This window comes from Carettochelys insculpta, chromosome 21, assembly GCF_033958435.1.
Source record: "Carettochelys insculpta isolate YL-2023 chromosome 21, ASM3395843v1, whole genome shotgun sequence".
Classification (NCBI taxonomy): domain Eukaryota; kingdom Metazoa; phylum Chordata; order Testudines; family Carettochelyidae; genus Carettochelys; species Carettochelys insculpta.
In genome coordinates, this window is record NC_134157.1 from 25,990,477 (window position 1) to 26,002,580 (window position 12,104).

The 12,104-nt window shown below is 41.6% G+C and overlaps 1 protein-coding gene across 1 annotated transcript in view; it reads left to right on the forward strand.

Moving 5' to 3' along the window:
• Window positions 1–12,104, forward strand: part of GARNL3 (GTPase activating Rap/RanGAP domain like 3) — a 229,207-nt gene that overhangs the window by 147,495 nt on the left and 69,608 nt on the right. Inside the window, exons 17-18 of the mRNA XM_075015526.1 lie at window positions 3,380–3,484; window positions 10,591–10,665. Coding sequence (XP_074871627.1) covers window positions 3,380–3,484; window positions 10,591–10,665 — 180 coding nt within the window. The remainder of the gene's footprint in view (window positions 1–3,379; window positions 3,485–10,590; window positions 10,666–12,104) is intronic.

The following is a 12,104-nucleotide window of genomic DNA, read 5'->3' on the forward strand; positions in this document are numbered from 1 at the left end:
TTTTCCTCTGATGCTCAGTAAAGAGATGCCTCTGTAGGTGTTGCAGTCGCCCTTGTTGCGTTTATTTTTATAGAGAGTGATGATGTTTGCATCCTTCATATCATGTGGGACATCTCCCGCTGTCCAGCATTTTAGGAATAAGTTGTAGAGGAAGGGGAAGGGCACAGCCTTGTTTGCCTTCTGGACTTCAGCTGGAGTTCTGTTGTTTCCTGGTGCTTTTCCATTGGAGGGAGCATCAAGAACTTGAGAAAGTTCCTCCTCCGTGGGCTCTGCATCTAGCTCTGACATTTCTGGAAGAGTTGGGATGAGGTTCAGATTGTATTGTACGCATGTGGGAATAAAGAATTGAGTAGTGTTCTGCCCATCTGGAAATCTGCAGCTTTTTGTCTGTGATCACCTGTCAATTTAAATGCTTGAGTGGGGCAATTTTGGTAAAGTTTGATCCAAGTGCTTTCTGTTATCAGTCATACGTAGTTTTCAGGTTGCCCAAATCAGATGCCTTTTGAATATTAGAACATAGATTGGCCCAGTACTTGTTCGCACACTGCCTGGATTCTCTCTGAAGAACAGATCTTGCATGTCAAAGTTGATCTCTTGTGCTTCGGAGGGGTTCTGTGTTGTTCAGATGTGCCTTGTGTTTTTCTTCAAGAAGAGACCTCAGAATGTCAGCATTTTCATCAATCCAGTCTTTGTTAGAGAATTTACATGTTCCAAAAGCAGATATGGCACATTTGTATATGGCATCTCTCAGCATGGACCATGTTTAATCAAGTTTGTTGGTTAGGTTTGTGTTCCATTTTGTGAGTGATATCATCTGCAAAGACAGAGCATTTCAGCGTATCTCTGGTATTGATCTTTGGTTTTCTGCATTCCTTTGTCATATGCAGTTTCTTTGGGACAATTTTCACTCTGCTGATGATCATGGAGTGACCAGTGTTGCAATCTGCACTGTGGTACGCGTGTGTAAATTTGACAAGCTTGAGATGTTTCCTGTATGCTAGTACAAGGTCAAGTTGGTGCCAGTGACTGGATCTGGAGTGGTGCCATGATACATTGTAACACTCTTTCAAGTTGAAGAAAGTATTAGTGATGCAGAGCTGATTCTGAGAGCTGAATTTGAGAAGCCTTTGACCATTTTCATTCATTTTCCCAATACCGTAATGAGTGAGGCCAACGGGCTGCAGCTCTTTGGTCGTGTCCAACTCTTATATTGAAGTCACCAAGGATGTACAGTTGTTCCCCCAATTGGAAAGGAGTTGATAACTTTCTGATGATTATAATAAAAGCAGTCCTTGTCTTCAGTGCACGATGCCAACGTGCGTGGATTAGCACTGATGATGTTGATGTATCCTGACTTGGTGCAGAGCTACAAGGATATAACGTATTCCGAGTCAGCATTGGGCGTATTGATAGATTTCAGCAGATTGTTCCAAACAGCAAATCCAACTCTGTAAAGGTGGTGTTCCTCTGAACACAAACCCTTCTAAAAGAAAGTGTAGTTCATTTCTTTCACTCACCCAGCGTCTGCCAGCCTGGTTTCCTGGAAAGCAGTGATGTCAACTTTCAGTTTATGTAGCTGTTGGTCTGTGACTGCTGTTTTGCATATTGAGTCCATGTTCATAAGGTCATAGACAGATTCAAGTCCCGGACACATGGTCTGCACATTCCAGCTACTGAGACGGAGGCAAGTTGATTTATTATTTCGTTTTATGGCGGGTATGTCGTTTTTGTTTACTTTTCAATTTTTGGTGTATCCCCATGCACCCAATGAGGAAAGGCAGATGTGACGGGTCAACACCTTATTGACTGGGGGCTGCCTGGCTTGAGGTGGGTGGTAGCTGACCAGTAGAGCATGATGACTGCTCCCACCGACAAAAGTGATCCGTGGTGCCTTGCTCTTTGCCGATTGAGGAGGGCTTATAACCCATAACTGCCACGTCCCGTGTTGTTTCCATGCTATCAGCAAGGATGGAGCATCCTCTCCATTTGGCTCCCTCTTACATTCTGCATTTGCCTGGGCTAGTGTTTGGAGCAACTGCATTGCCCAAGTGGCACTATCCCGTTCTGGGTCCCCCCAGTTGAATCCAAAGGAAGGACAGAAGTCAGTACATTTGGAACTGAGGTGACCTCAAGGAGATGCTGGAAAGCAGGTTTGACAAATCCTCCCTGTTAACCGCTTTAGGGTCTCCACTCCAGATTTTCTGTCTGGGTTTACTCCCATAGCCTTTGGATCTCCCGAACCTACTCACAAGGCAATGGGGAATTTTCTGACAGGGTTGTCTTCACTGGGGTGATGTAAAGAGTCACTCTCCCTTGGATGCCGGTGACCAAATCACAGTTCATATGCCATTTGGATTAACCAAAATAATCCAGGGACCCAAGTATCCCAGACCCTCATTTTATGCAGAATGAGGGGGCAGTAGATTTATTTGATGGTGGGCTACATTTGCCATGCCACAGCATTGTCATCGGTCACTTGTGATTTTTAGTTGGGACATTGGATGTCAACCAGTGCCCCATCACACCCTGGTAATGTTGCCACTGCTGGTCAACGTCTGCATATTTGCATGACAAAGTGCACTTATTTTGTGGTAAACCTCCCAGGAGAGGTCCCCTCCTATCCACCACCTGGAGACATGCCAGATAGCATGCAGCTCTGCTCTAACCAGAGAAGAAATACAGTACAGTGTTAAATGTAAACTACTAAAAAGCTGTATTAATTCAATGTTCAGGTGTAAGCATCTGAAACAACAACCTTAATGTTTTGTTCAGAGTTGTAAACTTTTCACAACCTCCATTCCCGTGGTGTTTGTAACTCTGAGGTTCTACTGTACTTGATGTTGGGGTGTTCTGGTATGGCCTTTCTGGAATGTGTTTATATGAATACTTAGTGGTTAGGTGTGCTTGTGTTTTAGCAACTCCAGCCTTATTCTGCCCAAGTTCATGTATTGGACAATGAACCAGCAAGCAAACATCTGCTTTGTAAAAGGCCCTTACCTTTGCTTAAAGCCTGACTCTTGTTAACTTTGGTTTATAATATATAACCTGAGTTCAGGCCGTAGGCTTTACCCCAAATCCCTTATACCAGTCCTGGAGTCTCAGGCTATGTTCTACTGCATATGTCATCTTTGGTATACTGGATGGCACCACAATACATGTGAAGATTCTTATAACTGCTCCACAACCTTATAAACCAAAAAGTTATGGCACGGATTCTTAGATTCATCAGTAGGAGCATATTTCAACATAGGAGATTAAACTCAAACTGAGTTTACAGGAAAATGGTAAACAAGTGTAGCAGAGGCAAGTGATATCAGATGAATTTCTTTTTTAAGTTGAAAACATTTGGTTCACTAGGTCTTTTTTTTCTTTTTTTAAGAACATGCTTAATAGAAGGTCCTTCAGTGATGTGTTACCAGAGTCTCCTAGATCAGCACGGAAAAAAGAGGAGGCCCGTCAAGCAGAATTTGTCCGACTTGGTCAGGTAGGTTTTCTGTAGGAAGTATTGGTCAAATTAATAACTCCTTTGAGATGTGTGGAGTAAGATCAGAGATGAATGCAATTATGAGTGACCAAAAACAGACATGTGAGATTCCAACTGGTTGTCACTTATGTGAGGAAAAATGGTATATGTTAACCAAGGTGTTGACTTGATTTGGTGCTCCTAATGTAGTCATGGATCTTACAGACTATTTTAGGAGCACTTTCAAGAATAAGCCTCACAAAAACAAGAAGTCCTGTTGCACCTTAAAGACTGTAATAATTTTATTTATTAAGCAATGAGCTTTCATGGGTAATACCCACGAAAACTCATCACCTAGTTAATAAAATTGTTAGTCTGTAAGGTGCTACAGGACTGCTTGTTTTTTGTGAAGCTACAGACTAACATGGTTACCCCTCTAAGAATAAGCCTGTGAGAAGAAATGGGGGAAGGGGCATATATTTAATTTGTATTTTGGAAATGCAGCATTTAATGTTTAATCTGAAGTGTTCCCTTTATCTAGTAAAATTACATTTTCTTATAAGTAATTAGAAAAATGTAGGTGATACCTGAATGCTAATAAAACTTTGATCATCACACAAAAGTTTTGATTTTTATAACTTAATAATGTATGGTCAATATATTGATTTTGTTTTAATTTTTTAAAATAAATTGATATACAATGTAGTGAAGATAACTAATATAAGGGCAGAAAATTACACTAGCAATAGCTTAATAAGTAGGCTGTAGTAAAAATTATGGAAGTATAATTAAGTAGGGAATTGAGCAGAATTACATTCATAGAAAGGATAATGATCAGAGGATCAATTTTTGGGAAGGTGTTATAAGTAAAAACGAGAAACAAATTTGAGATGCCACTGTGGACTTGTTTCTGGAGAAAGAGTGAATTAAGGCAGGGTTTCCCAAACTAATCTGGCCACCAAATGCTTTTGGGTTTTTAACTATATTGATGGAACACATACATGCTGGTCAGTGTGTGGAGGAGTTCATACAGAAAAATTAACACATCTAATACTCAAAAGTTGATTTAAGAGGTTTTTTAGATGTTTTTTTATTTTACAATGAACGAAAAATAAGAAGAGAAAATCATCTGAATGAACAACTAATGTCCTTTTGATAGGAGAATGGTTAGCAACCCCATAAGTAAATATAAAAATTAAACAAGTACAAACCCAAAACAAACATCAGTGTAACAGCCAAAAGAAGGATGGTTGGTATCATTCTTTCGTATAAAAATAGAAAGGACAGTATTGTTCAGTAAAAGTACTGCCCTTCCTTAAAGCTTAACCGAAACATTTTTATGAAAAAGAAATGCAAAACAAATTAGGTACGGAAAAATATTTTTAAATTTTGTGTTTTTGTAAATTTGTAAAAATACAGGAAAATAAAAATAAGTAACATTTAACAGGTTTTATTTAACAGGAAGAGTGTTTTTTTGCATATTTTGATCACTAATCCGATTAATATTAGGAACAATGCAGGAGAGCTGGATTTTCACATCAGGTGCAACATCGCGTGATTTCTCTGAACATGACGCATGCTAAAACAATTGAAATAGACTCACGTTGTTCTGGCACAAGTTATGTAACAACTATACTATTATGGATGTATTATGAACGTTAATATACCTACAATCTAAGTACTATTCAAATACCTTGGTATTTTTGATACATGCATAATTTCCCATTGCTAGCATCAAATTTTTTTCCTGGAATACCTATTCACACTGTGCAGAACACCAGTTTTCTGCAGAACACAGTTGGGGAACACTGAATTAAGGCATATGTTCAACTAGCAGTAAGCAAAGATTCTCATAAATCCAAAATATAATAGGATGCCTTGGGGGGCGTGTATCTGGAAATGATTGACTCTGACACTTTGAGCCTCACCTGAAGCCAAGTTACCAATAGTGCAGTTCAGGTGCAGTAATGCAAATAAGTATAGGTATTTTGTACACACTGGGCATCTCTCAAAATAAATTAGCTATTTGTTATGCTGGCTAAGAATGAGTTTTCCTATCAGTCTTTAAAAGGAAGTTATTCAATAAAGAAGAATTTGTTTGTTTCTTTATGTACATCAATTGCTGTTGATTCTTCTTTGAGAGATGTCCGTGTGGGTGCTCCATAATAGGTGTCAGTTTGCCCCTGCTCCACTGATTTGACTCTTTCAAAGCAATGTCCTCAGGGATGCACAAGCGCAGTGAGTGTACTGTGTACCCTTGGTACCTCACGATCACGGATGTGTGCCCCCCCCCCGGCCCCTTCCATTCTTTCTCTGCCAACCCTGGCCAGAGATGGAGCTCTGCAGTGTTCCTCACAGTTTTTCTCGTGGCTTGATAAGTACCTGTTTTCCTCTCTTCTTTAGATTGTACTCTTAGTGTTTATCTCCCCAGCAAAAATGTTTTTTTCTCTCTCTTCCTTCCCCCCCTTGTAGGTTAGGATGTCTGGCCCTCTGGCCCTTTTAAACATTGTAATTCATGCAAAAATGCAATGCCCATATCTGGTGGGCACTCACAATGTGTACATTTCGTGGGGAAATCTTATATTCCCCACAAGTGTCTCCTCTGCTCCAAGCTCAAGGCATGAGTTTGCAAGGACAGAGATGTAAAGCTTAAACTGATACTTTTTGAAAAATCTCTTTGTTCTGCCTCAGACTTCGGTACTGACCCCATCAGAACAACTTTCCACAAAAAACCTTACAAGCAAAATCGCATTCGTACTACCTCAGTTTTGACCCTTGCCGCAATGCTGCGCCTTAGCACTGATGATACTTTGGTAATCCCTCATACCTCCAGCACTGCATTAAAACTCAGCACACAGCAATCCTATGCCAAGGCTTTAGGCCTTAATTTGCCTACCTCACATACTACGGTATTTTTCGGCAATGAAATTGCCTCACAGGCCTCAACTCCGGCACCAGTTGTTCCCTTGGCATCAATGCTGACACTACCATGGAACTACATTCATCTCCACTGTCATCAGCACTGAATGAACAAATGGTACCACAGTCCACTCCAACATATCCTCCCATGGCACTGTTGACTACAGCACCCCAATTCATACACCACAGAGACTTTTTAGTCTCCTCACCTTTTCGCAGTCCCTTCTTTGGCATCAACCTTTCTCCAAGAATAGAAGCACAGCTCCAAAACATCTCTCCTGACAAATTTTCTAGTGAAGATGATGAGGCTGTCAAAGTGGCCTTTTCACCACACAACTGTCCTCCTATTGATCCATCTATCCTTTCAGCTTGCACTCTACCCAGACCAACAGAAGACAAAGATTTGCCTCCATAGTATGGACACCCCTGAATGCCGCCCCTTATGCCCTACCTAGGAATGCACACTGGGCATACTTATTCAGTTTCAAACAGATGACAGTATTTTAAATCTCTGGAGACTTCAGGCTCTTACTAAAGTGAGTACTATAACTATCTGTGATCTTCCATTTGCTGATGACTGTGCATTGTTGGCTCATTCAGTGAAGGATGCACAGGAGCTTTTTGATCGCTTTGTTACTTCTATCAAAACAAAAAAGCAGTCCAGTAGCACTTTAAAGACTAACCGAATAATTTATTAGGTGATGAGCTTTTGTGGGACAGACCCACTTCTTCAGATCATAGCCATACCTATTACCCCTCCTCTATGTACAATACATCCATGACATCTTTATGACTTGGACCCATGGTGTAGAGACTCTAGAAGAATTCCACAGAGACTTTAACAATCTGCACCCAACCATCAACTTATGCCTCGACTACTTCATGCGAGAGATACATTTTCTGAACACTACAGTACGAATCAAGGATGGCCTGATCAGTACCACACTCTACCAAAAACCCACTGATTGCTATTCTTACCTACATGCTTTTAGCTTCCATCTTGCACACACAACTAGATCCATTGTTTACAGTCAAGCCCTTAGGTACAATCACATTTGCTCTGATCCTACTGACAGAGACTGAAAACTACAAGATCTTTACCAAATATTCATAAACCTGAATTACCCACGAGGAGAAATTAAAAAAAACAAATCAACAAGGCCAGACAAATACCCAGAGACCAGCTACCTCAAGATAGGCCCAAAAAAGCCAAGAACAGAACACCACTGGTCATTACTTACGGCCCCCAACTCAAAACTACTGCAAAGCATTATAAAGACCTACAACCTATCCTTAATCAGGATGCCACACTCCAGAAGGCCCTAGGTGACATGCCTGTTCTCTCCTACAGACAGCCTCCCAACCTTATGAAGATTCTCACCCACAACCACAATTTATACTGAAGGAACACCAGTCATGGAACTTTTCCTTGCAACAAAGCCTATTGCCAGCTTTGTCTGCATATCTATTCTGACGATACCATGACTGGACCTAACCAGGTTATTCACAGAATCACGGGCACATTCTCATGTTCCTCATCTCACATCATATGTGCCATCATGTGCCAACAGTGCCCAGATGCTTTGTATATTGGACAAACTTCAAACTCTCTTAGGCCGCGTCTACACTTTCCCCAAACTTCGAAATGGCCACGCAAACACCATTCTGCCCCTCAAGAACCATTCTCACCTCCTCACTCTCCAGTAGTCCAACAATAACAGGACAAGATGGATGATACTGAGCCGAAGCCAACGCATCCAGACACATCACCAGACACTGACTCATCTTCCTCCCCATCACCTTAGAGGAGGTGTCAGAAAAGCAACACGAACTTACTGATGTATTTCAAACATCAGTATCTTCTGAGATCACCTTACTAATCAACCTAGTCAAAACTTACTACTGTTTAGTTTATCAACCCGCAGATGTTCCTAACATCGCTTGGGTCCTTAACTGAAGTTTTACTTTTTTTTGTTCCCAGCCCCAAACACTGCCTCCTGGGGGAAAGGGTCGGGGGGAGGCAACAGATCCTAGTTCCCTATGGCTGCCCTTGGAGGGTGGGGTTGATTTGGGACATGGCTGTCACCCACCTGCCTGACCTGAATGGTGGGGCCAGTTTGGGCCATTGTTTCCAGCCCCACTCACCTGTTACCAGGTTGGGGAGCTGGGTCAGTCTGTGGCTCCCAAACCTCTACATGTCCTCAGGGGTGGGGAGGGTCCTGGTTTGGAACATAGCTTCCAGCCCTCCTGTCTGTTCCTGGGTTGGGGAGCTGGGTTGGGGAGCTGGTTTGGCTGTGGCTCCCAGCCACCCACCCAGTCCCAGAAGGGTTGGTCAGGCTCCAGCTCCCATCCCTGGCCTGAGATCCAGGGAGCAGAGAGTCTGGGGCCAGGCTTTATCCTAACATCAGACCACCAGCTGGATCCTGGGGTCTCCAGCTAGTACTTAATGCCCTTACTTGTCATGCCTTTGAACCAATAACTACCTGTTCCCTTCTGCATCTTTCTCTGAAGACCGCCTTCCTTGTTTCCATTACATCTGCTTGACAAGTTGGAGAAATCACTGCACTTATGGCTGGGCCACTTACATACCCACCCACAGTTCTTACCAAAAATATGATCTTCCTTCCATATAAATCAAAACATCCACCTTCCTATATTTTTTCTGAAGCCACACACTAACTTCTTTGAGCCAGCTGTACACTCTAGATGTTCAGAGTGAACTCTCCTTTTACTTCCAAAGGACTAAATCGTTCAAATCCTCACTTTAGCTGTTTGTATCAATAGCATACTATAATAAAGGCAGAGCCATCTCCTCTCAGAAACCTTTGCACTGGATTTCAGACTGCATTTGACTCTGCTACTCCTCTGAAGCTGTTAAGCTCCCTAACAACATCTGAGTGCATTTGGACAGAGCTGAAGCTGCTTCCACAGCCTTCTTACACAAGGTCCCAATATCTGAAATTTGTAGAGCTCCGACGTAGTCTTCCAACCACACTTTTGCTAGACATTATGCCCTTATGCAAAGCCCACTTTTGACCTCAAGGTAGTTAAAGTCCCTGCTTCTTTAAACACGTAGTGCTTTACCATCATCTACTGTGGAGCAGTCTCAGGGACAGCTCTCAAAGGAGAAGAGTGTGTTTCAATAGTGTATAATCACATGGAAAAGGAGGTTACTCACTTTATGCCATTACTGACATTCTCTAAGATGAGTGTCCCTGTGAGTACATCACAACCCTTCTTGCCTCCTCTCTACTTCAGATTCATTTGTCTATCTCACAGTCAGAGGTAAAGTAGTAACTGAAAGAGAAGAGGGGAATTCATGCACGATAGCGAGGCACTGAGGGCTCAGGGCGCTGCACCTGCATGATCCTGAGGACACTGCTCTGAAAAACTCCAATCAGCAGCACAGGGACACAGACAGCTACTGCTGAACAGCAACAGGGACACTCATCTCAAAGAATGTCAGTAGTGGTATAAAGTGAGTAACCTCCTTTTCCATGTAGTTATACACTATTGAAACACTGGATTTTGATCTGCTTGTAACTTCTTACACAAGGTCCCAAGCTTTCCTAGGCAGTGGCAATATGGAAGATTAAACTAATTTTCTCATTTGTCTTCTCATACCTACTTTATGCATTGGTATCGTGTTCTGTAAGCTAAATATTTTTCAAAATCAGCATGCTTCTGTCAGCCTTCATCTTGAAGGGCTTGTAATACTTTTCAGGAAGAAAAATGGTTTATATCATTCCACAAGAATAGGCAAACAGCATCACTAAATATCTTGAAATGCACTTTTTAAAATGTGACATAACAGGCCAGGTGCTGTAGCAGTCACTGTGCTAGTGTGAAGGGCATAATTAGTTCATGGGCTTATTTGTGGATGTGACGAATTTTTTATTGTTTAAGGTGTTCTCTATTAAGATATTTGCTATAGGTTTTGTTTGTCTCAACAGCAGATATATAGTTTGATATCTAATTTTCCAACATTTTACTGAACAGTTTAATCTGTGCTCAAATACACAAAGTGGATGATTTTCTAATAAAGAAATTATGTAATGTGGCACAGAAATTCAGAGATGGATTTATTGCATTTGTAGTCAGAAATGGCTTCCCTGTCTTCCCCAGTAGTCTCCGTATCTTTAGCATTTATCCATTGGGTGTCACTGACTAAGAACACAGTTTAAATTAAATACCTGTCTTTGTTTAAGGCACTGAAACTAAAAACCATTGTGAGAGGAGATGCCCTAACTAGTTCAACAACCACAAGCCTCTATAAAAAGGAGGTGAGTAGACATACATGATTATGTGCAAAGTTGCTCAAAACCTTAGCATTTCAGGTGCTACTGAATATGGGACTACATTCCAAATCTTATAATGTGTATATTTAATTTTTTTAAATACCAGAAGGAAAAACATTGGAGTATTAATCTGTATCAGTCCATAATATCAAAATGGCTCTGCTGGCAAGCTGAGGCCAAAGGATGCATATAGAACAGTGTTGGTCAACCTGCAGCCATGGGTTCTATGTGTGGCCTATGAAATTTTGTTTACCTTTGCCAATATACAGTGTTGCTGGTTTCTGTTGGTTTCCGTACACAGTTTTTTCCCCCCTACTTGTGATACTTATGTGATCCACATGAAAATCAAAGGCCCATGAATTGAGGTATGGGCTGATTGCATGCAACAGTGAATGTGAGACCAGGCACTCTGTCTGCATCCAGTCAAAGTGCTGCTGTGGTTCAGTTGGCACAGCCTGCAAATTCCGGGTACACAAGCACAGTGAGCAAAACAGCCCTATCCCGAGACTGTCTTGGTTACAGCAATCTTGCAGCCCCCTGAGATAAAGGAGGACCACTCATGAGGCCCACTCATTAGCCTAGTTGCTTATTGGTGGTATGGAATCTGTCTCTGAACCAAAGATGGTTTCAGCAATCCCACTGTTGTTTGGGTGAAGTTGTAAATGAAAATGTGATTTGTTTTTGTGTACATTTATATGATGCTTTTAACTTTTGCTTTGCATTGCAAATACAATTCAATTGAACTGTTGTTCTGCTAAAAGTACCAGATTTTTTCTGATCATAATGTGGGTATGTGGGAGTGGAAAGCTCAAGGTGCCCCTTTGTGCACTTTAGGAGTTCCTGTTCTTGGAGACATGCAGGGACTGCACAGTCATGTCCCAGGGACATACAACATGCTAAGGAGATATATATATATAGATATAGATATAGATATATAGATATATATATGTAGATATATATGTGTGTGTGTGTGTATATGTATATATATATATGGACATAAACATCTCACAGAGCTGGAAGGGACCTCAGAAGGTCTTCGAGTCCAGTCCCCTGCCCTCTTAGCAGGACCAAGCACCAACCCCCGCACCCACCGTTTTTTTTTTTCTCCAATCTGTTTGACCCAGATCCCTAAATGGCCCCTTCAGGGAACTCACAACCTGGGTTTAGCAGGCCAATGCTCAAACCACTGAGCTATCCCTCTTCTTTAGGTTAAAGAGAAGGTGGTGCCATGGCCCCTTTTTGCTCCAGCCCATAAAGCTGATCACCTAGGAAAAGCTGAATCATATAAAGTGCTGGTGCAGCATGTGTACTACTTATGCATAATTCATGCTAGAGCTACTTGGAAGGGCAATTTTGCACCATCAGTAAATATGAGTGCCTAAATTCCACAGTGTGGACCACAGATAAAAAGGAAATTCCAAGTA